This window comes from Rhinolophus sinicus, chromosome 3 (assembly GCF_057876585.1).
Source record: "Rhinolophus sinicus isolate RSI-liver-muscle chromosome 3, RSI-T2T, whole genome shotgun sequence".
Classification (NCBI taxonomy): domain Eukaryota; kingdom Metazoa; phylum Chordata; class Mammalia; order Chiroptera; family Rhinolophidae; genus Rhinolophus; species Rhinolophus sinicus.
The window spans coordinates 152,199,820-152,227,529 of NC_142503.1; the positions used below are offsets into that span (position 1 = coordinate 152,199,820).

The following is a 27,710-nucleotide window of genomic DNA, read 5'->3' on the forward strand; positions in this document are numbered from 1 at the left end:
ATACAACAAGAAGACATAACAGTCATCAATATTTATGCCCCCAATCAGGGAGCACCAAAATACACCAAGCAACTACTAACAGAACTAAAGGGAGAAATTGACCAAAACACAATTATACTTGGAGACTTAAATACATCATTGACAGCTATGGATAGATCATCCAAACAGAAAATAAATAACGAAATAGCAGCCTTAAATGACACATTAGATGAAATGGACATAATTGACATATATAGAGCACTTCATCCTAAAACATCAGACTATACATTTTCTTTCTAATGTACATGGAACATTCTCAAGGATAGACCATATATTGGGACATAAAATCAGTCTCAGCAAATTTAAGATTGAAATCATACCAAGCATATTCTCTGATCACAAGGCTTTGAAATTGGATATCAACTGCAAAAAGAAAGCAGGAAAAAACACAAACACATGGAGATTAAACAACATACTTTTAAAGAACGACTGGGTCAATGAAGAAGTTAGAGGAGAGATCAAAAGATACATAGACACAAATGACAATGAAAATATATCCCACCAAAATTTTTGGGATGCAGCGAAAGCAGTTTTAAGAGGGAAATTTATATCACTACAGGCCTATCTCAAGAAACAAGAAAAATCCCAAATAAATAACCTCATGTTACACCTTAAAGAACTAGAAAAAGAAGAACAAATGAAACCCAAGGTCAGCAGAAGAAAGGAAATAACAAAAATCAGAGCACACTTAAATGAAATAGAGAACAAAAAGACAATAGAAAAAAATTAATGTGACAAAAAGCTGGTTCTTTGAAATGATTAACAAAACTGACAAACCCTTGGCTAGACTCACTAAGATAAAAAGCGAGAAGACACTAAGTAACAAAATCAGAAAGGAAAAAGGGGACGTTATCACAGACAACACAGAAATACAAAGGATCATCCAAGAATACTATGAAGGACTATATGCCATGAAATTCAATAACCTAGAAGAAATGGACAAGTTCTTAGAAACATAGCCTTCCTAGGCTGAACCATGAAGAACTGGAAAATCTAAACAGACCGATCACCAGTAACGAAATTGAATCAGTCATCCAAAACCTTCCCAAAAGCAAAAATCTGGGACCAGATGGCTTCACTAGTGAATTCTACCAAACCTTCAAAGAAGATCTAATACCAATCCTGCTCAAACTCTTCCAAAAAACTGAAGATGCAACATCCATTTATGATTAAAACACTTAATAAAATAGGTATAGAAGGAAAATACCTTAACATAATAAAGGCCATATATGACAAACCCTCAGCTAATCTCATAATTAATGGTGAAAAACTGAAGCCCTTTGCTCTACGTTCAGGAACACGACAGGGATGTCCCCTATCACCTCTGCTTTTCAACATAGTGTTGGAAGACCTTGCCAGAGCAATCAGGCAAGAGAAAGAAATAGAAGGCATCCAAATTGGGAATGAAGAAGTGAAATTATCACTCTTTGCAGATGACATGATGCTATATATAGAAAACCCTAAAGACTCTACCAAAAAGCTATTAGAAACAATCAACGAATACAGTAAAGTTGCTGCCTACAAAATCAATGCACAAAAGTCCATTGCATCCCTATATACAAACAATGAAATCTCAGAAAAAGAAATACAAAACACAATTCCTTTTGCAATTGCAGCAAAAAGAATAAAATACCTAGGAATAAACTTCACCAAGGATGTGAAAGACCTATATGCTGAAAACTATAAGACATTTTTAAAAGAAATTGAAGAAGACACAAATAAATGGAAAGACATTCCGTGCTCATGGATTGGAAGAATCAACATAGTTTAAATGGCCATATTACCCAAAGCAATATACAGATTTAATGCAATCCCCATCAAAATCCCAATGGCATTTTTTAAAGAAATGGAACAAAAAAATCATCAGATTTGTTTGGAACCACAAAAGACCCCGAATAGCCAAAGCAATCTTAAGAGAAAAGAACAATACTGGAGGTATCACACTCCCTGACTTTAGCTTGTACTACAGGGCTACAATAATCAAAACAGCATGGTATTGGCAGAAAAACAGACACATAGACCAATGGAATAGAATTGAGAACCCAGAAATAAAACCACATAAATATGGACAGATAATTTTTGACAAAGAAGCAAAAAACATACAATGGAGAAAAGACAGCCTCTTCAATAAATGGTGCTGGGAGAATTGGATAGCCACGTGCAAAAGAATGAAACTGGACTGCTATCTGTCACCATGTACCAAAATTAATTCAAAATGGATCCAAGACTTAAGCATAAGGCCTGACAGAATAAACTGCATAGAACAAAACATAGGTACTAAACTTATGGACCTTGGGTTCAAAGAGCATTTTATGAATTTGACTCCAAAGGCAAGAGAAGTAAAAGCTAAAATAAACGAATGGGACTATATGAAACTTAAAAGCTTCTGCACAGCAAAAGAAACCATCGACAAAATAAAGAGGCAACCAACTGAATGGGAGAAGATTTTTGCAAACAGTGCTTCCGATAAGGAGCTAATATCCCAAATATACAAGGAACTCATAAAACTCAACAACAACAAAACAACCCAATTGGAAAATGGGCAGAAGACCTGAAGAGACATTTCTCCAAAGAGGACATACAAATGGCAAATAGACATATGAAAAAATGCTTAACATCACTAATCATCAGAGAAATGCAAATAAAAACCACAATGAGATATCACCTCACCCCAGTCAGAATGGCTATCATCAATAAGACAAATAGTAACTAGTGTTGGAGAGGCTGTGGAGAAAAGGGAACCCTCATACACTATTGGTGGGAATGCAGATAGGTGCAGCCATTATGGAAGGCAGTGTGGAGGTTCCTCAAAAAATTACGAATAGAATTACCATGTGACCCAGCAATCCCTCTCCTTGGTATCTACCCAAAAAATCTGAAAACATTTATACATAAAGACACGTGTGCTCCAATGTTCATTGCAACTGTGTTTATGATGGCCAAGACATGGGAACAACCAAAATGTCCTTCAATAGATGAATGGATAAAGAAGTTGTGGTATATATACACAATGGAATGCAATTAGGCGGTAAGAAAAGATGATATAGGAACATTTGTGACAACATGGATGGATCTTGAGAGTATAATGCTAAGTGAAATAAGTCAGACAAAAAAAGCAGAGAACCATATGATTTCACTGATATGTGGTATATAAACCAAAAACAACAAAAGAACAAGACAAACAAATGAGAAACAAAAACTCATAGACACAGACAATAGTTTAGTGGTTACCAGAGCGTAACGGGGTGGGGGGTGGGAGATGAGGGTAAAGGGGATCAAATATATGGTGATGGAAGGAGAACTGACTCTGGGTGATGAACACACAATGGGATTTATAGATGATGTAATACAGAATTGTACACCTGAAAGCTATGTAATTTTACTAACAATTGTCATCCCAATAAATTTTAAAAAAAAGAAACCTCAGATAACACAGACTTCAAACCAAGGAATAAACAAGGGATAAAGATAGACATTTCACAGATAAAGGGATTAATTAATCAAGAAAGCATAACAATCCTCAATATGCATACAAGTAAAATAGAAATTCAACATACATGAAGCCAAAGACTAATGGTATTAAAAGAAGAAATGGACAAATCCACAATTTTAGAGACTTCAACATTCATCTCTTAGTACGTAAATGATAGAACAAGTAAACAGAAAGCCACAGGAAGAATATATAAGACTTGAACCACAGTCTCCACCACATTGACCTAATTGACAGTAATGGAACACTCTATCTAACAGCAGACTAAATATATTTTTTCAAGTGTACTTGAAACATTCACCAGAATAAACCATATATTATGCCATTTAAAAAGTCTCAGTAAATATAATAGGATTAAGATCAAACAAAGTGTGGTTTCTGACAACAATGGATTTGAACTACAAATGAGTTTTTAAAAATCTGGAAATACCCAAGTAATTGAAAATTAAACAACAGACTTCTAAACAACACATGGATCAAAGAAGAAATCATAAGGGAAATTAAAAAAATGTTTTCAACTGAATGAAAACAAAAATATAACATATCAAAAGCTACACATAAAGGGGCTGGTCCGGTGGCTTAGGCGGTTAGAGCTCCGTGCTCCTAATGCAGAAGGCTGCAGGTTCGATTCCTACCTGGGCCAGTGGGCTCTCAACCTCAAGGTTGCCGGTTCGACTCCCACAAGGGATGGTGGGCTGCACCCCCTGAAACTAACAATGGCAACTGGACCTGGAGCTGAGTTGCCCCCTCCACAACTAAGATTGAAAGGACAACAACTTGACTTGGAAAAAGTCCTGGAAGTATACACTGTTCCCCAATAAAGTCCTATTCCCCTTCCCCAATTAAATATTTTTTAAAAAATTACATATGTGGCTTACACTATATTTTTATTGGACAGCACTGCTCTAGATTCTGAGAATTTAACCATCACATTCTGCTGCTTTGATGAGAGAGAGATTTAACAGCACTCAGGAGATGAAATGTGAGCAGTGAAGTAGCAGTATGAATAAAGTATTACGGGGGTGTAACAAGAAAATCATCAGTTCTACCAGGGATAAAGGCCCTGAGTAAGGTGTCTCAGAGGCGGCCTTTGAGCTGGGCACACCTAACAAGGAACAGATGGATCCAGTCACCGTGTCTCACATTTGTGCAGCATTTTACATTTCACAAAGTGATTTCATATACATGAATGTATTTCCTGTACACACACACACACACACACACACACACACATCGTGAAAAACAGGCAGGGCAAATATTAATGTCCCTGTGTCACAAGCAGAAACTGAGTCTGAGAGATGAAATTACTTGCCCAAATTTACTCTGTCGGTTAAGTAGCAGAGCTGGGAGTTTAACCCAAGTCTTTTGAGTCCAAGATCATGGAATTGTCTACCATATCATGGTTGTCTTGAGGTGACTTGGAAACAATTTCAAAAACAGGGAGCAATATTATATGGGAGATGGGTGGAGGCAATGGTATCCTCAAGCTAGCTTTTACCGGTTGTGATAAAAGCCAGTTGTGCTCATTGCTTCCCTGATGTCAAGTCATGGTTTGAAATCAGCTGTGGTGGGAGTATTTACACTACAGAAATTGGCAAATACTACGAATGAAGGCTTTTCTCCTTCAAGAGCCAGTTTCCTAGCACACCTCGGAAAAGGGCACTGGGGGTACAGTGGCCACCAGCTCTAGTGGGAAGAATCAGTTTAAGCCCTAACTCAATCATTGACTGTAGGAGCTTAGGCAAATCACATAACCTCTTTGGGTCTTAGCAGTTTCAACCGTGAATAGGAATACTTCAATTTCAAATATAAAATAGAAGTCAAATGTCAAATTCTGGAAGCAGAGAGCCTTGAGCTCCCAGTCAACTATTTGTGGAAACTTGGAATTTCCTAAGCTCTTTCCCAACCTTTGTTTCCTTATCTTTAAAACAAGAGTGATCGCAGAGCCTACCCCAAAAGCATTTGTTTATCGGAGTCCTATCTATACACATTTACTGTAGTATTGGAACTGAAAACATTTAAAAATATTTAAATAATTCATCTAAAGATAATAAATCCATTACATGTTAACATGAATAACTCATTTTTATGAAAAATAACTGTATTTTCTAAAAACAAACAAACAAAAAAAACAGAATAGTACCATTGTTTTACATTTTTGCAAATCTGTTTAATACCTGGCTTAATACAAGACAATTGGATTCTCATGTCTGTTTCTGTATTTGATATGTTTTTAAAAGCACATACGGTACTTCTGGAAAAATCCACTGTACACTAGTGAAAGAATAAGAGTGAAAAAAGGTAAATAATGCCTTAGTGTTATTTTGAAGTTCACTCTAACCTCATGGAACCCATGAAAGCCTCTCAGAGAACTCCAGGGTCCCAGAACTATAATTTTAGAACTGCTGGCCTAATTCAAAGTTCTCAGTGGCTGTTAACCATTTTTATTCATAGATTCCATTCTCTATGGGTTATTGTGAGGATCAAAAGAAAGAACGCAGTTTTTAAATGACTGAAATCATGCAGAGCTTCCAACATGGAAAAACTCAAATCTGAAAATTGGGTGCCTAATCTTGAGTATTTTCTTTCACCGGTGGACATTTAAACTCCTGGAATTAATTTATCAGGGCCCTGCTTTGCTATTCAATGGCCTAGGAATGAATCAGTCCTCAGAAATGCTTATGGACAGAAGGAAAGGAAGAAGGGAGAAAGAGAATATGAGGAAAGAAAAGAGGGAGGGAGAGAGGGAAGGCAAGCTGCCTGACTTCTAAGATTGCTTAAAGGTTTAGGAATATGCTGATGGAGAAATTACTTTAGCTCCTCATCCTAAGACTGGTAGGCTCTAAAAGCTTTGATAAGTATCCCCACAAGTTTACAATCATCAAACCAATACAATCATCAGGGAAGGAAATGAAATTCCTTGGGACCCAAAGCCCAAGAGCTATCCAGTTGGCCTGTCATGAGTTGCTCCTCCTAGTGAGAAAAAAAATGGAAAGAATAGGCAAGATTTTTAGTGTGAAAGCTGCTGGGGTTTCATGACAATAGTTAAAGTATATTAGCCATGACCCCTTAAGAACTTAGCTCAAACAGGTTTAAGGGAAAAGAAAAAGTACTGGTTCACAAAAAGTCCATGGCTCACACAAAAAGAAGGTTCCATCTCTCTCCTCGTTTTCTCTCCCTCTCCCACTCCCTCTTTCCTCTTCCCTCTCCTTCTCCCTCACCTCTGTTTTTGGTTTTGTCTCAGAAGCTCCTAGAGAAAGTTCTCAACTGCACGAAGTCTCAAGAGAAAGCTCTTTCCTAACAACCCACACCAAGTCCTGGTTTGCATGTTATTGCCTGGTTTGCATGTCATTTGCCTGGTTTGTTTCTCTGTCCATGCTTACAGTAGGACAACAGCACTGAATTTAACTAACTTGTTAGTGATCCAAAATTATTTCTAACTGCCTTCGGCTCATTATTTTGAACTTCATTGGGCATTATATTACAATACGAAGACTGTCCAGTTAGCTGTAGATCAATCCATCCAAGGCATCTGTCCAAAGGAATTGATTGGCATGTCTGCAGCACTAATCCGCACAAATATGATTAGCAAAGTTTGTTAGGAAGGTGTTGGCCTTGTCTTCTCTCGTCTAGCAGGATAGAGGCCAAAAAATGAACAAACGAAAAACATCTTTGTGTACACAACTCACACTGCTTTGAAAGAAAGACATATTTCCTGTTCCATTAAAATTTATTATGTTGGACAATCAGATGTTTACTAAAGTCTGGCCTCTGCAATTTATTAGAGCCACAGGGAATAGAAACGCTCTCTTGCAAACTGAAGAATCACAGTGGCATTTAATAACCTCGTTTGACAACATCGGTTCGGGTTTATTACATCTGGCTCTCTCTGAAAATTATTTCCCATTAAGTGAGTTTCACATTTTAAAGGAAGAATGGAGGGAGGAAGAATAATCTTTTAATAAAAGAAATTTAAATTTCAGCTAATTAGGAGAAAAATGTTTCTAATCCAGTTCTATAAATTTGGCACACACACAAAATTTTTTTTTTTAAGTAGATTAGCTGGAAAGTAATAAAGTGTATCTACTTCTGATCCACACTTCTGCCAGCTGCTGCTTCAAGGGTCTGGCTAAACTAGACCTTGTATGTTAAGTCCACTTTTGTATTCCTAGAGATATACAGCCTTTTTTGAACTTGGATTTTATAAAGTGCTGTTTTATTTACTCTTAATTAATCATGCTCAACTGTAAACAAAGTATCTGTTTCAGTTCTGCTGACAATTACCCACTTGTCAACATCTCCCTCAAGTACCTTCAGCATCTGGCTACTACTGCAGGAAACCTCTACATCAAAATGAATGTTTGTCTCAGTAAACTCAGGAATTCATCGATTGCTTTAGCCCATCAGCAGTGAGGATTATATTCTAAGGTCACCGAGGCACCTTGATGAAGATATATATAAGCAGATGATAAAGGGTTTCTCAGGATTTCCTTTCATTCTGTTTGCTTTGGCAAAAAGAAGAGAATTATTACAACTGAAGGATCCTGGGGGTATGGCCCAGGTCTGTGACATCAGATACTTCCACAAACGACCAGGCACAGGACCACTGCTCAAGGTGCTGAGAAATCTCCATTAGTAACGTTCCACTAGAGCAACAGAACCAAACTGTGTTGTAATTGGTGGTAATTTATGTGAGGAATGCTTATGAGAGTTGTTGAAACTAGGGTTTGGAGGTGGCACTTTATCCATTGCCCAAATAACCCTTTTCCTTTGGGACACCTTTTTCTTTCACTTAAAATGTGTAGAAAAGAACATAGGGGAAACTTGCTGCCAAGATCGTTAATATTTTGCCAACAATAAGCTGTTTGAAAGGCAAAATAAATGTTACATTTGGTGGTTCGTTGAGGGAAAATTCCTAGTGTATTCCCTGGAGCAGGGACCTCCAATTAAACTGAACACCTATGCTATATCCATTCTGATCTTTCATCCATAAGAAAGTAATCATATGGGGGAGGGGTGAGAGGGGGAATTGGGGACTCTGACAAACCAGTCCTCTAGGAGAATGTATGGGTTTATTTACCTAGATTTTACATCCCGGAGGTTAATTTACACCCACTTCAAAACCCAAGAGAATCAAATCACTTGGCCTCACTCCTCCAAGTTGGATTACTGGGTGAGGAGTGGTGGGGAGCCCACAAGGATGCAGAACAAGAGAAAGCAGGCGTCCAGCATGGCTAGATAGATCGAAAGTGGCCCAGAGCTGACGTCAAATCCAGAAAAATTAACCTCCTCATCGAGGGAAACTGAGGACCAGGAAGTGCTACGATAAGTTAAATGAGTGCACAGGACTGCGGGACGCACTCAGCGAGGGCCCCCAGATGTCTACAGGACTAGCTAAAATGGACGGGGGTGGTGGTGGTATTAGCATTAGTAAAAGGGGGTCTGCTGCGCTTCTTTCCAACAAAAGCTGATCAGTCTAACTGCACGTAATTGATTTTAATGAGTGGGGTAGTTCCCTTCGCATTAACGATTGCCCGGGGTCATCAGCCTGCGCGGGGGCGGGGACTCTCGCGCAAATCTGGGTCTCTGCTCATCCTCCAGCCTGTGGCAACCTGAGCGTCTAGGTTTAGGGCCCTAACGAACAGAGAGATCGGAGAACCTGGATCCTGGCTGGACCGCCGCCCCGTTTCACCTGGTAATTTATGCACAATTAATTGAGATATCTTTTATACTTGATGTGTTGCAAAATTAATGCCTAATTTATGTAATTAGTCAATTAACTCTAATTCCAGCATATGTTCCCAATGCCCAGAAGGTGTTCTGTTTCCCAGGTACTTATTTTGATGTCACGAAATGCAACTAATTAATTTTACATGCATATTAATTTGGGATCTCTTTAGCAGTTCCCTTTGTGCAAGTAATTTTAATATTTGTCTTTCTAACCTTTCAGGGTAGGGTGGGGGAGGTGCAGGTGGGCGTGAGCCCCACGTGGGCACAAACCCAGATTATGCCTCAGAGGTGGCCCAGGTCTAGGGCAGGGTACTCCCGCAGAGGCCTCAAGCGTCCGGGGACGTGGCTGCTGCGCTCAGCAGGCCCTTAGGGGGCGTTGTAGATGCTGACCCCACCAAGTGCATTTTGCGCAAGCCTTTGGGAAACAGCGAGCCTTAAGGCTTGGAGGTGAGGCGTCCAGGCACGCGGACCGTAAGAGTCAGGACACTTTCCACGTCCCTGAACAAATCGCTCCGCGCCCAGTCACCCGCATTCCGGTGAAAGTGCGAAAGGCTTTCTTTCTTTTTTTCTTTTCTTTCTTTTTTCTTTCTTTTTTTTTGAGTCCTGAAGGACGATTCATTTCCAAGCCATCCCGGGAGGCAAAAAGCGAAAGGTGTCCGGTCGCTGCCCTTCCTCCCAGACCTTCCGCTGCTCCCCGAGTGCGGGAAGCCAGGTCACTGCGCTCCCTGAAACTGCAGGGTGGAGGGAGTGGGGAATCGCGCTTCTATCTCCGGCTGTGCAAGCCGCTATCTAGTTATCCTCTTCTGGCCGGCAGCGAAGACCCAAGCGGGCGAAAGTTTACTTTCCAAGTTACTGGGCGGCACATTAAAACTTTCATCTTTTTTTGGACAAATTAATGAGCAGTTTAATTAATAAAATCAGAGAGTAGTGTAAGTGCTATGATAATGAAGTTAAATGAGTGCACAGTAAAATATTCACTAATCCAGCGCATTACCAAATACTCCCTTAATTCTGCTTAACACTAAAAGGGTTTTGAGCACCATAATGAGATTCCTCTGTCTGCTAATTAATTGACACGCTCCTGAATATTCATATAACCAGCACCAATACGTTCCTAATTGCACCGTGGAATAGATCTCAGAGGAAAGTAAGTCGCCATAGACTTAATTAAAATAATGTATTCCATATCCAGTACGGGAAAAGATGAGACATTTGCCTTCAAGCGCGCTAAGAAAGTGGCACCTGGTTGGTGGAGGGGAGAGATATCAAACGTCGGCGCCGGGCCTGAAATAAGCAGCGCGGGACGTGCAGGGAGGGCGTTCGACTTCTGAAAACAGCAGCTAGGCTGGGTCCGAACCCCGCGGCTCTGAAGGCGGTTTCTCCCAGGAGCTGCCGTGTTCCTGCTGCCCTCCGAGAGGCTGCCGTACCGGAGGAAGTGGCTGATAGGGCATAGTGTAGCACCCCGACCCCGAGCCCTCTCTTTCCTCCCTGCAGCCCCCCCAGGCTGGTCCGAAATGCTGTCTACAGAGGCGCGTGGGGAAACGTCGTCGGTAGAAAAATTCCCCGGGTACTCTTCCCAGAGGTGGTCGAAGCCACAGCAGCCCCGATTCTCCCAACCCAAGCTGCGATTGAGAGAAGCCCCTGGGACTTCTCTTTGGGGGAGGAGTACCCAGATTCTGTGGATGCTGTCCCTTCTCTTCCGGTTCCCACTCCCTCGAGAAGCGCTGCGGCCCCCAAAACCGCGCCCCTCGGTTCCTGGGCGCGTTCTCCCTTACTTAGCGAGGCCAGTGCGCAGGTTCATCCAGCCAAGCTTTCCTCGTAGGGTGGGAGGGACAGCCGGGCTGCAGACCCTACATCTGGGCTCCACGATAGATCCATTTTCACTAGATCCACGCAAGTGAAATAACTCTTGTTCTTAGGGAAAACGAGGTTCCCCCCACCCCTTCCTTCTTTTTTGAAGAAAAAAAAAAAAAACACCACAGGTTAGAAACTAAAAAGAGTTTATTTGAAGACATACAAATGCATATTTATTATACACATGTAGGCATTAACAATGTAAATTACACCGCCAGCAGTTGCTGGTTGTTTATTCATTAGATCTTTAGAAAATCTACATTGCCTCCAGACAGCGGGATGATAATGTGAAATACACAAGCAGTTTACATAACCAATTTAGACGCGGAGCTTGGCGCGCCGCGACTCGGCGTCTTCAACAGGTCGCGGGGATCCGGACGCGAAGGAAAATCGAAGTTGCTCATAATGACCGAAGGAAGATCTGGGGAACCTATGAGGCCCAAGGCTCCCTGTCTTTCCGGAAAGGAGTAAAAGACGTGTGTGTGTGGGGGGAGCATCTGAATCGTGCTGTATGGCTCATCTATTTTACCCTGTTTGTGTGTAGCTTTTGTTTTCAATTAAAGAAAAGTAGGTGACAAGAGGATGAACGGACGGAACGTAAAGATCAATCGCCTCCCCAAGCTCCGGGGATTCAGGAGCGCTAAAGACTACGAACTCAAACTGCTTGGGGGCTGGGTGGGGTGAAGTGAGAGGTAAGAGGTTTTCTTAAGGCCGGCGCGCCCACAGCCTACCTCAGTGACGGAAAGCCAACGGCTCCGCCAATCAAATCGCTATGGCAACCACAAACAAATGGTGATCGCTCCAAAGAAAATCACCTGCGGGACCAGTCTTTTTGGAAGTACTAAATGCTCCGAGGTTCTGGATTTACCCGAAAGATTGCGAGGAGGGAGCACTTTAAGGGGATACAATGGCAGTGCCGACTTAATATTTATTTTAAATATATACATATATATTTCAAAAATTCTAACCAAATAAAAATATTAAATAAATGAGGAAGTGAGGAGTTGCTTACTAAAGTCACTGATATGGGGGCGGTGAGCGATGTCAGTCACAATCAGAAGTTCCAAAGTCTCCTAAAACTGCACGGATGCTATGAAGGGTAGTTAATGATTTATTCCACTCTCCTGAGCCACCCACTCATCACGGGCTCCCGTTACACCGCCGAGGCGTGCGGGTGATGGGGGTGGAGGGCGGGGATGCTTGAGTTTTCTGTTTCCTTCCGCCCTCCCTCCTCCCTTTCTCCATCTCTTTAGGTTGGGCGAGTTGGGTACAAAAGGAAATGCACTGCGGATTCGGACATTCTGCATTGCTGGGAAGGTAGCTAGTTTGTTTACGGACCTAAAATCTGGTGTTCACACCGCTGCAGAAATTGAAACCAGAATGTGAGAGAGGGAGAGGAAAGAAGGAAGCAAACATAAAGGAACGCAGAGGGCGGTGGATCTGTTTGTGGGGGCGTCAGTAAGCCCTCGGGGCAACCTGCTTTCTCCCTAAAGCTTGTCAATAGACAGCAACTCACCAAGAGTGAGCAAATTCAACGCCCGAAGCAGGGGCGCTGCGAAGGACCAGGGCGCGCAGCGAGAGGTTGGCACCCCGCGTGGGGACAAGCTAAACCAAGCCCCAGTCCCAGGTGAGACCCGCCTGAGCGGAAGGACCTCGCCGCCCAGGGGCGGCGAGCGTGGGGCTGCCCTGCAGGCCCCTCCAGTCCCCGCCTCCTAGCCATTCTTCGTTGGGGGAGGCCAGTAAGGATCAGCCGCTTGCTTTCTTTTCTTTCTTTTTCAAACCCGCTTTGTGGGTGGCAGCTCAGCGGGGGAAGCATGGAGACAAAAAAAAAAAAAAGAAAGAAAGAAAAAGAAAAGAAAAAAACGAGAGAGAGAGAGAGAGACAGAGAGAGAGAGAGAGACAGAGAGACAGAGACAGAGAGAGAGAGATCAAATAGTTTTAACCTTCCCAGAAACAGCGAGTTATATCTAAAGGCTGCTGTGCTCTTCAGCAAAACCTGGTTCTGCCATTAAGAAAACACATAAGCACACGTCCACCGGGTTAAGCTCTCTGCCTTGTCAGCCTGAACAAACAAAGCAGAAGCACGGGGTTTTAAGGCTGGACACCTACAGGTTATCCGGTTTCGTAACAAAACGGCAGAGTGCACCAACAAATATTATGGATGCAAAATATTCTCCATTTCACATGTCTGCAGTTCTTCCCAGAATCGATTTTATTCCAATTTATGAGCAAAGTACATTTAGTCTACTGTACAGGATTTACCCTAATATCCTATTGCAACCATCATCTTATTTTTTCTGGATAACACATTCAAAGGAGATTAAAACAGTTTTCCCACTTATTGGCAGCTTAGAAACACTTTAGAAAGCTAAAAATCGTCTTCCTGTTCCTGCATTGCCCAAATTCCTGCAAACATAACCTTTTAAGAGTGGGTGCATAGCCAGAGATACTGATTTCCCCCTCAAGATCTGAGCAAACTAATTCCTGACAAAGAAAATTAATATGAAAAGTATAGGGTGATTTTCTCTCCCTCTCCTCTTAAAAAAAAAATTTTAAAAAGACCCCTTGCTCCACCCCGCTATTAAACAAAACACAATACCTTTTTCTGGGTGGTACTGCACAGAAGTTGATTCAGTTTTGACAATGTTGTTTAGCTATCATTTGCTATTTTGAATGAATGGGAGCAATCCCCCCTTTTACAACATTTGTTTCCTATTATGGAGAGGTGCAGCAGTTGAGGGCAGACATGTGAAAGTGGCTGTTTGATTCTCTTTTTCATCCCCCTGACCCTGCTTTTGTCCCTCCTCACCCTGGGAATGTCACGCCTCGCTACTTCACTTTGAGATGCTCGAGAAAGTGGCTTTGTTATTCCCTTTTAGACATACACGAAATTGTTCTCATTCCCCCCGCTGTAAAAGATACTTCACATCGGGACTCGGTTCACAAGTGCAATGCAATTTGGCTTAGTCCAACCTTTGTTCTGCATGTACAAATGAGCGAACAGTGCACACATTATACAGTTGATCTACTGCTGTCTTAACCCCAGAGTTAGGGGCTGGGAGAAAAGCAAGTTAATCCCTTCAATACCAAGGTGGCTTTAGCAATATTTCCTCCAATAATAATAATAGAATTGAATTGCTTCTTCGATTTCGCACAGTGCAGAGCAAAACTTATGGTGAGGGTTTAGCAACCACAACAAAAATCCTTCCACCAACCTTTTGCAAATAACTTTTTAGACAAATACATTTGTAGGTTTGGTAATGCTCAATTTAAAGCTATGCAATCGTTCATGCAAAGGAGGACTAGGATTTGGAAACTAAGGCTTGAAATCTCAGAGCAAATCACAGCAAGCAAAAACCAAATGGTATTTAGCACACTGATTCGAAAGAGAGGGTATTGTGGCCAGCAGGGCAAGAGTTTTCACAGGCACTGAAATTGCCTGTTCACTACAGGTGGGGGTAGCACCTCTTGAGGATGGAAGTCTAGCAGAACCTGGCTTTTAACACTGGCTACTGTTTGTTTTGTGCTTGAGGTGGAGGGAAAACTGAGCCTTCTTTACTCTGCAAATTGCAGCAGCTGCTAGGAAAAATACTTCTAAAGGGGTGAGGTGTTGCCACACCTTGTCTCCCAAACCCAAGGAAAACCTAGGTTTTAACTACAAGGTGCCACAATCAGAGGTCTTACCAGGCCTTACCAGGTGACAGGGACTAAGAAGGGGACACCGCTGAATTTAACCCCCCCCCCCCCCCCAGTTTGGATGAGAGAGAAGACTGAGCAGGTGGTGGAGACTCTTGCCTTTCTTAGAACCCAGCAAGATTGGACAGGGAGGGAATTGATTTTAGACAACATACTCATCAAAAGTTTCTTTCCAACCTCCCTGTTATGAACTAAGGTCCAAATCCCATGTAACCCAGTCACCAACCAATGAAATACATGGTTCCAAATTCCTTGGCAGACATTCTTTCCTACTAGTTGGGAAAAACAGGTGTGCTACTTTGGGGCCTAGTGCACGGGTGTGGGAGTGGGGGGCGATGGCAAAGAGGTGTGTTTGTGGGAGGGGGGGAGCAGAGTCATTTCACTGCCTGTTGGCCCTTGGCACCAGAACACAATGTGTCTCCTCCCCTGCCTCTCTTCTTTGGGTAGGAGGATTTCCCGCCAGACTCGGTTGAAGTGGCCAGGCAGTGCGGAATCAAACTCCCAGGGCACTCGGGGGAGAGTCATGGTCCCTGGGTTTCCCCTAATGAGGTGCCCAACTGGGTGCGGGTCTCTGAGGCCCATGAACCCGCAAGATCGTTGGTTCTCGTGGCCCCAGGTTGAGCGAACTCATTGAGCAGGTTCACTCTAGTCCCCACCTGCAGAACTTAGAGCCAGGCTGTGGCAGGTGGGGGTGCTTGGTGGCTGAGGCGCACAGATTCCGGGGACAAACACCCCCCAGGACACTCAGAACGACAATTTTTTTTTTTTTAATTGACCGCTGACAGGCTGAGGGAGTTTGTTTTAGTGCTGAATGCCCCGGGAACAAAATCCTTTTGAAAGGAAAGCTAAGTCGTTTCACGCCACCAAAATGCAGATTTGGTGAAGAATGACTGATGGGACAAAGCAGCGCGGTGCGTTAGCGCGGGTTCCCAGAGGGAGCGGAGAACTTGGGCAAATGAGGGAGGCGGCCTGGAAAGGTGGGGCGGGCCGAAGGAGACCCTAAAACCTGAAATCGCCGCACCAGCCCTCCACCTCTCCCCCAACCGCCGGCACATTTCACAGCCCATTTGCTAGAGAAGATGGAAAAAATGGAAGGCGGCGGGGGGGGGGGGGGGGGGAGGAGGCGAAGCCAACGGAAATGAGGGAGAAGGGTGCAGTAAGGAAGGGTAAAGAGGAGAGGGAGCAGAGACGCGGACTGGGGGCGGGGAGAGACTCGCGGAGAGGGAGGGAAGGGCGAGGAGCGCCACAGGAGGAGGAGGGGGGCCAAGGAAGGCTTAGTCGAAACGCTCCAGGCAGCTCAGAGTTCACTTTCCAAGTGGGGAAGGCGGGTATTGTTTTTGGCGCCTAGGAAACCTTCGGAAGCTGCCGGGTACTTTCCCTCCACCTCCCGTTGGTGTTTGGTAAATATTAACAAACCAGGGTGCGTTACTTTCTGGAGTGTGGATAGAGGGGCCGGCCGGGCTCGGCAAGGTTTTCCTCTCCTACAGCCCCCGCCCCCAAACGCCAGCCCCACCGTTCACGCACACATATACACCTGCTTGACAACAGAAGGAATCAAAATCAATATTGTATTTGTCACCTCTCTGTCTCCTTTTTACTCCCTCAGCAGCCCGGGTGCCACTGAAGCGAATTGTGGATTTATGGAGGGAAATTAGCATAAATTATTACGAAATCTGTAGCCGTGTGTGGTCCAGCTTGTGGGAAAAGAGGCTATTGCAAACTCTCCAAGCAGAAAGGTGGTCGGTGGTGGGCTCCGCGGAGGCGATGAATGGCTATTGCGCGAAAGAGATTTCCATTTGGTTTACACATGGGTATAATTGACTTATGTGTATTTTATACAGTTTTCCCAACAACTCCCTAAGCCTCCGGGTCGGATGTGCCCCCCTCCCCAAAGCTTCTGTTTGTTTTGGGTTCTGTACAATAGACTCTGATGCACTTTTCAAGATTTCTGGAAAGTGCTTCTTCTCCCCCCTTCACCCCCTTCGCCATAATACCAGTCTTAAAACGCTGTAAATAGCATGCAAATCCTCTCCCTCTTCCCCTGGGCTTTGCGGATCTTCAGTAGGAATCAAAACACAATGTTGTAGCCAAGGACACGTTTTAAATGTGCATCTCACAACTCCTCACCCCCATCAAGGCAAACTTGTGCTACCGGGTTCGATTTCCTTAATTAGCCCTGGGGGTAGGCAATGAACCTCACCTCCCATCCTCACCCTGGCCAAACTTTGAAGATTCCTCAAGCACGAATTCCTACTTGTATCCTCACATCTCCCAAACTTGGTGATGACAACTTTCCCAGAGAAATGGACAAAGATTTATTAAACTTGGCTTTTTGTTTTTTAACCCAAACGTTTCCACTCTTATAATTTAATCTTCTGTTTACTCCACGCAATGATTTCGACAGCTAAACAAAGGTCCCTTTCAAGACAACAAAATGCCAATTGTTAAAACAAGAAAACCTTTCTCTTGCCATCCCCCACCCTCAACAAGCGCGAAAGCGGTAGCGCGCACACACACACTCAAGAGAAAAGAATCTTCCTAGCTGTCACTGGGGGAACAGAAATCTTTCACTCCTATAATTCCATATCCCGAAACCAACCATTTTAAATATTTTATCTAAACTCTATATATTAGTATGCACATATTTGCTAAGAGGATCCTAAAAGTCCGTAGGGACTTCGATGCTCCTTCCCAGGAGCGCTCCTGCCTTGTCCATAGGAGCACCCTGTGTTTTGGACCTCCGAGGCCACCAGCTGCCTTCTGGAGCAGGAAAGCCTTTCCATCTGGGTAACACAAGCCCTCACTACCGTTCGTCATCAGGGGTCCCGCAGGCTACCCTACTCCCCAGCTCCTCCCATCCCAGGACCCTGAAGCCAAACGTGGCCGCACCAAATAAGCCCCGAAATGCCACACCTCCTTAGGAGGTAAAGCGCATACAGCTCCACCAAATACCGCTGCTTCCCGCCGAAGCTCGGCAGAGGTTCCAACCGGGTCCAGCTGGTTCAGCAGCGGAGTTTATCTGTCCTCCATCTGAGCCCCCAGAGACAGGTCAGCGTCCCTCCCCCACCCTCGCGCCCCCACCTCTTCCTCCTGGTTATTTTTTCCGAATTAGGAAGATGACATTATTCTTTTCTTCAAGCACTTCTGTTAATATTGAAAAACGTGCGCTTGCATCTCAAGCGAGACAGCCCAGGCGCGAGAGCCATTTCAATATTAATGAAATTGTTTAATCTCCTAAATTCATCGTGTTTAAGTTACGTTTTGGTGAGTTATTGACCATCTCTGAAACTGGTTAATGGTGGTGTGTGTGTGTGTGTGTGTGTGTGTGTGTGTGTACGCGCGCGCGCGCGCACTGGAAGATTTTTTTTTTAAATACTAATCCCAAACAACTCCACAAATAATGCTCTAATATCACGAAAAGTATCAAAACCTCAGAACTCTCCCACCACCACCACTTCCTCCTTCTCAAAAGAAAAAGAAACAAAAAGTTCGCACATTTCTAGACTGAAGATGATTGATCCCGTGTGAGCTGTAAGTACTGAGTTTTTAACATCATGGTAAAAGAAATTTCTTTTTAAAACCATAAAGGCTGAAGAATATGCAAAACCCAGTGGGAACTCCTGGAGTCTACTCTTACACTGCGTGCAGGCAGGCGGGGTCGACTCACTATTTCATTGCAATTTGATGACGACAACGACAATAATAATAATAACAATAATCTCATTGAACCTCCTGAGACAAATCAGAACAGAAGGGAGCTTGCCGCCCCTCAGCAGGCAGGGTGACCCGAGGCAAATCCCCGCCCTCTCCTACCTCAAAAAAAAGTTAAACTCCCCTGTTCTTTGCAAGTCTAGAAGGTATGGCTGCTTTAGTGGGGTAGCAGGCAGCTTTTGCTGAACTCTCCAAACTCGAAACAGGTTCTTTCTATGCAAAAAAGGGGGGAGGGGAGAAAGTTCCGGCTGTAAAATGCAAGCTTCCAGGCAACGCCTAACTCCTAAAATTTCAAACCACCTGGGGTAAGCAAGAGATCCTGCGGTTCACCTAGTGATAAAGCGTGTCAGACAAACTCGGGCCCTTTTCAGGTCTGTCCCAACAGCCGCAGAGCCTTCGTCCTGTGTCTAATCAAATTCCTGGAAGACTTAAAGTGAAGACCTGCCTAGTCGCCCACATACGTTATTTTAATTTCTTTTAAATGTGGTCAATATAGTTAGGTTCAAATTGGGCTCTTACAGGGTTGCCCTACTATATTTTTATAAGAATTTTTAAAATCCCATCACTTAAAAGCTACACACCCACTGTGCAGAGCTAAGGCAGCAGCCTAGGAAGGTCAAATCAAACTTTGACCTGCCTCTGGGAGGCAGGACGAGGGAGAAGGGTGTATTTTCATTATAATAACCCATGCTACCAGCCCCGGGTAATGCCAAGCACAGGAAAAGGGGAAAGCCGTGCCTGAAGTTAGCAAACAATACAAACCCGATAACAATGCGGAGGAAACAGAACACCCCAGCCAAGCAATTTCCATGTTAAACATCATCTGCGCAGCAGCTCGGTCTGTGAACATGAGTGGTCGCCTGAATCCCTGCTCCGCGGCCGCCGCCTCCTCATACCTTCACAACGTGCACCCTGGCCGGCGTGTCCCGCTCCCCGCCGGTGGCCGAGGTTCTTCCCCCTCGCCCAGTCTTGAGCTAGAAGTGATTCCTATTGGCCAAGGTGTCCACGTAAATAGGTGTGAAAGAAACCGGAGCTGGCCAGGCTCTCCCCTCTCGCCCAGTCCCCTCCCTCTGCAGCCCCTGCTCCCCCTCCTCTTCCTCCTCCTCCCAAGGCGATTGTCATATGATAGCTAAGAAGTGGCACATTAATGAAGCGCCGCTACAGGGGTCTTTTCTGCTCCTGTCACCGCTTAAAACTATCAGATGGTTCGAGGGAGGACATGGAGGCAGCCACCTAGTTCCGCGGAGCTGCGGAGCCCACAGCAGCGCTCTCCGGCGCCCCGAGGCCGCCGCCGCCACCATCCTCGCCGATAATTCGCAGCCGAGCTCCGCCGCCCGCGGAGCGCAAGGCCAGAGGCGCTGAGGACCAGGCGGCGCCGGGCGCTGCGAGGCTGAGCTGCGGAGCCCAGCCGTGCTGGGACACTGTGCCCCGGCTGCGTGCCAGGAAGGACGCGGCGAGCAGGAGCTCCATCCCGGATGCGGACGAGCAACTTGGAGCAACTTTGAGGTGAGCCGCTCTCGGTTGCATCCCTGCCCCGGTACCCGCTCCAGTTCCGGTATATTTCCACACCACCCTTGCGCCTCCCACCCCCCTGACTGCGCCCCACTCTGCACGCAAAGTTGCTGGCTAAAGAGCGCGGGTGCCACCTGGTCCAGCGCCGCAGCCCCTACGCGCCACCCCCAAGTCTGTACTCGGCCTGGTTGATTTCGCGGTGTCTGTCTGTGCATCCATGCCCCCCGTCCCATTATCTTTTCCTCTTCTCAGATCCGAGCAGCCGCCGGCCCGTGCGGACCCAGAGCAAACAGGGGGCAAACAAGATGCCTCGGCCGGGCCGCAACACGTACAGCGACCAGAAGCCGCCCTATTCGTACATCTCGCTGACCGCCATGGCCATCCAGAGCTCACCGGAGAAGATGCTACCGTTAAGCGAGATCTACAAGTTCATCATGGACCGCTTCCCCTACTACCGTGAGAACACGCAGCGCTGGCAGAACAGCCTGCGCCACAACCTCTCCTTCAACGACTGCTTCATCAAGATCCCGCGGCGGCCAGACCAGCCAGGCAAGGGCAGCTTCTGGGCGCTGCACCCCAGCTGCGGGGACATGTTCGAGAACGGCAGCTTCCTGCGGCGCCGCAAGCGCTTCAAGGTGCTCAAGTCAGACCACCTGGCGCCCAGCAAGCCCGCCGATGCTGCGCAGTATCTACAGCAGCAGGCCAAGCTGCGCCTGAGCGCGCTGGCTGCCTCCGGCACGCACCTGCCGCAGATGCCGGCCGCCGCCTATAACCTGGGCGGCGTCGCGCAGCCTTCAGGCTTCAAGCATCCTTTCGCCATCGAGAATATCATCGCGCGCGAGTACAAGATGCCAGGGGGGCTGGCCTTCTCCGCCATGCAGCCAGTGCCCGCCGCCTACCCGCTCCCCAACCAGTTGACTACCATGGGCAGCTCGCTGGGCACTGGCTGGCCACACGTGTACGGTTCCGCAGGCATGATCGATTCTGCCACCCCAATCTCCATGGCTAGTGGCGAATACAGCGCCTATGGCGTGCCGTTGAAGCCTCTGTGCCACGCAGCCGGCCAGACGCTGCCCGCCATCCCGGTGCCCATTAAGCCCACGCCCGCCGCAGTGCCCGCGCTGCCAGCGCTGCCGGCGCCCATTCCGACCTTGCTCTCGAACTCGCCACCCTCACTCAGCCCCACGTCCTCGCAAACAGCCACCAGCCAAAGCAGCCCCGCCACTCCCAGCGAAACGCTCACCAGCCCGGCCTCCGCCTTGCACTCAGTGGCGGTGCACTGACCCGCAGCGGCCGCCGACCCTCTTGTTCCCCTCCCTGCCAGCGCACTCGCCTTCCCCCGCTCCCAGTCTTGCCCTCCCTCCCCTGGGACCGCCACCCTGACTTGTCCATTTCACCTTCGGTCAACCCTGTCTCCCCCATGAGAACTTTGTTTTGGACCCAGGAGACAAAACACAAAGTTTGCAGATGGGCCTGGAGGCGCGTGGGAGTTGTCCTACCCCCACAGGAAGGGAAGGCAGGGGCCACCTGAGCCAAGCGGTCCCATCCCGGGGGCCCCGGAAACCCCCTCCCATTTAAGAGGCAGGGGAAATCCTGCCTCCCGCCTTCGCCGAGAGCAGTGCGTCTTCCTTCCGCCGGGATCGGTGGGGCTCCGGACTCAGCGCAGTTAATTCCAACAGAGGAACCGCCTCAGAGGTTTCCTTGAGCAGATCTTCGCTGAGGGCTGCAGCCGCCCAGCGAAGGGCCGGATCTCTTGTCGTCTTGGAAATCTGCCGCGAAAAAAGACCACTAATGTTCCTACCCCACACGCCTCCGCCCATCCGGCAGGGGAAGGGCGGACCGCAGCTTACCAGAGTAGAGAATCTGCTTCCCCGGCTTCTGCCGAGTTTTTTGTTTTGGGTTTTGTGTCCTGCCAGAGGCTCCAGGAGCTGGGAGTTAGGTGAGAGGCTGCCAAACTGGGAAGGGGAGGCTTGTCCTCAACAGAAGCAAAACAAAACTAAAAGTAACCTTGTATTGTTTACAAAGCGCCCGGTAAAATGTAAACAGTGAACTTGAATCTATTGCTTGGCGGGCTAGCGGGCAAAGCCCACTTTACCTGTTGTAATGTGAATGTTTACTCTTCATTTCTGGCCACGTTTAGGGGAGGGAAGGTGGGATGGGAAAGTTAATTGGGATGTTAACTTTCCGATTACTTAGAGACATTTTTAGCTATTTATTTTATAGTTGGAAGGAAAAGAAAATGAACTAAGCCCAGACTAAGACACCATCAAGGGCAACCCTGGAAGAATTTAGATAAACTGGTAACATGAAGGAGATGTCACCGGGTAGGTCTCCCAGGGACAAGTCCTGTTTGTTTGCTACAAGAACTTTTCCAAGAAGCTAAGGGCTGCCAAGAGATGTAAATGCTTGTGAATAGGAATGATTATACACTGTGTAAAATGCACTTTTGTTTGCTGTATTCCTTTAGAGTCTTAGGTAATTTGCTGAAAAAACGAACTGCTGTTCCGGTGTGACCCGCTTAAGTTAAAAAAGTTGTAGTGTCATCAGAGCTGTAAAATTTTTACCTTTCATTTTTCTCCCTCCCTGTACAGAATTAGCATGGCATTTTAAATATTGATGTCCTTGTTCCCAGCATGCCTGTTTTAAGACAAAGAATTTTAAAAAGGTGTCTACATTAAATTATGAACCTAGTCCAAATAATATTTTCTCATTAAAATATGTAAATTCAAATTTTAGTTTTGTGTGTTTTTGAAGAGTTGCTGCAAAGAATCAACTTTACAAATGACAGACGTGGTGCTTCTCTAAGATGCTTTCTGCAATACATTGAGTAGTTTGTCTTGTTACTATCTTATTTTTAAAACAGCGGAAACTCTTCATGCACTTGCAGATTGAGAGAGAAATTATTCAGATTGACTTTTAAAGATATTTCTGCAGAAAGAGGAAACAAACTATTTCTAGTATAGATCAGGTGCACAGGTGTAGTGCTGAAAGAAAAACTAATTGAAAAAAATATAGTACTCTATAAGTATTTTGTTTGTCTTAAAATACACATTTTACAAAAAGAATACAGCACTTCTATAAATGTAAGGTTTATGTGGAAATCAGGGAGAGAGGACATGGAGACACAAAAAGTAAAAACAGATTTGCTTACTCAGTGCTTATATTCTGAGGCATCTTATTTGGAGTGAGTGTTCATTTCCTTGCTCCTTTAAATTATTGCAGTTGTTGAAATATTCTTTTTCAGAATTTCCCTAAAATTTCATCTTGCATGTAAAGAAACCTGTTCACCTTGAATTAAACATTTCTTTTCACACCTTCATGTGGGAAAATAATGCTTGATGCATTTATTTGAAAGAAATGAATGAAGTTACTTTAAATGCTTGACTCTACTAAATATTTGCTTTTCTTCAGATTTTTGCAGAGAATTTAAATTTGCCAAGAACTTATGGCTCAAGGCCAATTGAAACTTTATTGAAGGGGTCACAATATTTCCAGAGTGAGGGGTGTATTCAACTAATGAAGTTACAAGACAAAGAAAAACTTAAATGGTGATTAACACTTTACTGTGTAAAATGATTAAACAGGAGACCCTGTATGCAACTCGGAAACCCAAGTAGAAATCGTGATCACTATACTCCACAAGTAGAATCCTTAGCACCTGCAACCCTTATATATTTAAAGGGTTATCTGAAAAAAATTTTAGGATTAATGCAAAGGGTAATTAATCCTGTTGTGACCATTTTTAAAAAGGAAGGATCCCACACACAGCCAAAAAAAAAAAAAAAGTGGAAAATAAATGAATCATTGGACTGATTAAAATGCATGAAGCTACTAAAGCTCGTCAGACGGGACAACCAAACTCATTCATCAAGCCCAATTCACAATTAAATCAACAAGATCAGCCAAAGAAAGCCTGGAAAACTTAGCCGCCCGAGTAGAAAACTCTTGAAACTTTGTTTTCAACAAGAAATCACCTACATTTTAAAAAAATTAAATACATTTTCATCATGTCCTGCAAAATAAATTTAAGGCCATCTCTAGAATATTCTAATCTCATCTATTTTACTAACAATTCCAACTGAGAATGAAGGAAACATACAAACATGGGCCTCAAACATTTTATAAATTATCAGCTTAGATAGTCAGGTAAAATATTCTTCCTATAATAGCCAGTAGAATTCAGAGTTAGGTGATGTGTACATACATACATTGACTAAATGGAAGTAAGATGCAGATCTTTCTGATTTTTAGCAAAGGAGTGATTTCAACTTAGTATTTGAAAACGTCCTTTTCAGCTGGTAAGTTCGTCATGGTGTATTGCAAAGAATGAAATAACTTGGGCATTGTGAACCCTCCTTTCACAATTGCAGGCATCTTTTCTCAGACGAAGTTGAATGAGTCAAGTAAAAAATCCATTGATGATATTTTGACCTTGATCAAAAATCCAAAGGCAGCCCAAACATACACGTCTCCACCCCTCTCTATCCCTAGCTTTGAGACTTACACCCTGTTTAGCTGAAGTGCCCCACAAATAAGGAAGTTTATAACTATGATACCTTCAATGGCTCTCTTTGTCATGTTAAATCTTTTCACCTGGCTCAAGTCCAAAGTCAATACACACAGCTTTAAAATAAAACTGGGAGAGATACCACCAGTGAGGTGTATGTTCAGGGTCTTATCTTGAGAATCGAGTTAAGAAGGATTATTTTCAATTTTGTAAATTTGGGCAGGATTGTTTTTTTTAAACTTAGGTGTTTGATTTGAAAACTTGGCTATTCTGTTACTTTTGGTTTTTAACATGCTGTACTCAACTGTATAAACGGCTTTCTCGGTGATTTGGGGAAATGCTTACATTACAATGGATGAATTTTGTGCACTTTCTCAAGAGAAGCTGCACAAGTTCTCTCTGCTTCTATTGCCTGGGTTGGGGTTTTGAAACGTGGAGTAAGACTAGCAAGAGCGGTGCTAGCAAATGATCCTCAGAATGGCTTATATATTATAGCAGCGAGTTTAATGCCTTTCAAATAGACAAGAACATTGAGTGTCTTAGAAGCATAAATCTGGCCAGGTGCTCCAGTGGGGTGAGTTGGAGGGTGGGAGGAAGGAAATCTAATGCAGAGTTGCAAACAGAAGGTTTTACATTAGTTTATGCAAGGTGGGGGTGGGTGAGGGATGGTTTATACTTTTACAAATGAAAAAGGCATCCATTTAAGGAACAGAAAGGGTCAGGATCTGTTCTCAAATTCTTTATATAAGTGTCAATTATTGTTTTTCTTCCTAAAGCCACATATGCAGAGAGACACCCAAACAAAAAAACAAAACAAAAACAACCCAACCCACTGGCTGTGAAGCCTCAAAGGGGATGCATTTGTTTCGTTTAAACTAACAACAAATTATCTAATTAATATGTTTCAATTACAGCATGAAAGGCACAGCCCCTGGACCGCCCGCCGTGGGGGCACAATAGCCCCAGAGCCCACTCTAGGAATTTACAATAACTTCACATCTGTTTCTTTATTTTCCACTTTTTGAGTCTAAAACTCCTCTCAAGATCACTTAAAACCATGGCCTGAGTTATGAAATATGTCCTGGTATTAAAGGGGGACGAAACTTTGCCCATGGATGCTTCATTTGCAAGCAAAAAAAGTGAAAGCCCATTGAAAAGCATTAAACAAATATATTAGAATTCTGTCACTTTATGCAATTGAGTAGATCAAATGAAGGGTCCCGGCCACTTCATTCACTCTCATTCACTCGAATAGAAAATGCAAAGAATAGCAACCCGAGACTAGGCCACCGATGTAGATTTAGCTCCTTTTTACTGGGAGACAAAAAGGCTGAATTTTCACAAACACATTGCTGACTCGGGGACTAGGAAACCGGCACTGGAACCCCTTTGGAATTTAAATTCATTTTATCTTCCTCTCCCTTTGCGGGGATCTGTTTGCACTACAGTGCAAGATGCAGCAGGCATCCTCTGGCTTCTGAAAAATGGGGGAGGGGAAGAAAGTGAGTGGAGGTGGCAATGTGGGCCTCAGGATTCCCAAGAAGCTCTTGGTGATCGACTGACTCAGATCTGAGGTAATAACTTTGATGTAAACAAATCTTTATCTACATCAATATAAACATCATTATATCACACACATCTCCAAGTCTCTTCCCTACTTGCTTGGCATGGATTACATAAACAGATTGTTTTCAAAGACCAGAATTGCACCTGGGTCATCCAGTTTTCTTCTTTTAACTAATATCTGGTCATTGGTGTCACAATAGACTTGAAAGCTGAGCTTCCACCTCACCTGCTTGTCTCTCTCTCTCTCTCTCCACACACCACTATGTGAGCACCATGTTAGTAAACTTGTTGGGTAAAAGTCAGGAGAGAAGATACTCTTTGGTTAGAATTTCCAAGTCAGAATCTTCTTACATTTTCATTCCCCATTCTCAGGGGTAAAAAATGAGCCACATGCGGCAGAGATAATTAGGACAATTTTGTGGCAATACTTCTATCCTGTGCCTTCGATGTTTGACATTTTTGTTTTGGTGAACTTAATAGACTTTTATGTGTTAACATCTTAGAGAGCTTACAGTGACTGTTAGAACTGCTTCTAGAGACAGAGCAGGGAAAAATAAAGAAGCAGACCGCTCAGCTTTTGAAGTGTGACTGCAGAAGGATGAACCAATTTTTCTCAAACTTGAAGTCTAAATGAGATCTGATGTGAAGGAGAAAATATTTAAAAGGTTTTCTATTGTATTTAAAATTTTTGCCTGGTACTTTTTCCAGGTATATCAAAACCTTGAACCCTTTTCATTTTATCTTCAAGATTTGTAAGGTCATATTTGACGCTATTCTTCATTTAATTCGTAGGATTGGTGTCTGGAGCTGGGGACAGGAAGTGGCTCTGATCTATAGATACAAAAAAAGATACTGAAGAATTGGTTATTTTATGTTCATAAGCTGTCAAATTCACTAGAACTAATAATGAAATAATCAGAAATTATCCATGAAAAAATGTAGTTGGCTAAAAAAAAAAAACTTCCTTGGAAGATTTTCCTTCCAGAACATTTTCAAGAATATATGGACAAAGCGTTCTTCTTTGGAGGCAGCCTCCTCTTGCCTCTGTCTGCAAATAACCGGTGTCAAATCAGTTGCAAGCTTTTGAAAGAACAAACTCGGAGCATTAATTAGAGCAGATTAAGCTCGCAGATAAAAAGCATTCTTTAAGCATCTGTTGTTTAGAGACATTGTGATTCTGATTCAGGCTGTGCAGTCTGTATATTTTTATTTACTCAGTTAATTTTTTTCCCCAGAGTATTCCCTGTTGACTGGGTTTACCAAGATATACAGTACAGAAAGAGTTGTTGGTTTGCAGAAATAATTGTTTCTAAACTTTACTTTTGCTCTTGATTTCTCTCCCCTCCTTCTTGAAACACAATGTATTGGTCTGATGATTCCAGCACACAGTAGCATGTAGAGAAACTGTTCAAAGAAGGATCTTATTTCATGCCACTTAAAGGAAGCTTAGTATTTATTAAGTAGTATCTAGAGTGTTTTGCATTAATTAGAGCAGCTCCTTGGAGAGACATTACAGCCAAGAATGGTTTCACACAACAGGAAAATTCTGGGCATCTGAACTCCCCCACAAGACCTGCTACAGTGAAACAGAGCTGCAAATATCTG

The 27,710-nt window shown here is 44.1% G+C and overlaps 1 protein-coding gene and 1 long non-coding RNA gene across 2 annotated transcripts in view; one reads left to right on the forward strand and one right to left on the reverse strand.

Moving 5' to 3' along the window:
- Nucleotides 1–19,527, reverse strand: part of LOC109447651 (uncharacterized) — a 226,670-nt gene extending 207,143 nt beyond the window's left edge. The window contains exon 1 of the long non-coding RNA XR_016020862.1: nt 19,283–19,527. This is a non-coding gene — a long non-coding RNA (uncharacterized LOC109447651). The remainder of the gene's footprint in view (nt 1–19,282) is intronic.
- A 94-nt stretch (nt 19,528–19,621) lies between these two features.
- On the forward strand, nt 19,622–22,747 carry FOXB1 (forkhead box B1). Its single transcript, XM_019732212.3, has 2 exons — nt 19,622–20,026; nt 20,285–22,747. The coding sequence occupies exon 2, from the start codon at nt 20,338–20,340 to the stop codon at nt 21,313–21,315; it is 978 nt and encodes a 325-aa protein (XP_019587771.1). The 5' UTR covers nt 19,622–20,026; nt 20,285–20,337; the 3' UTR covers nt 21,316–22,747.
- The last annotated feature ends 4,963 nt before the right edge of the window (nt 22,748–27,710 follow it).

Excerpts from the sequence above, each read along its gene's own strand:
- FOXB1 (XM_019732212.3), top strand. The coding sequence starts at position 20,338 with ATGCCTCGGCCGGGCCGCAACACGTACAGCGACCAGAAGCCGCCCTAT.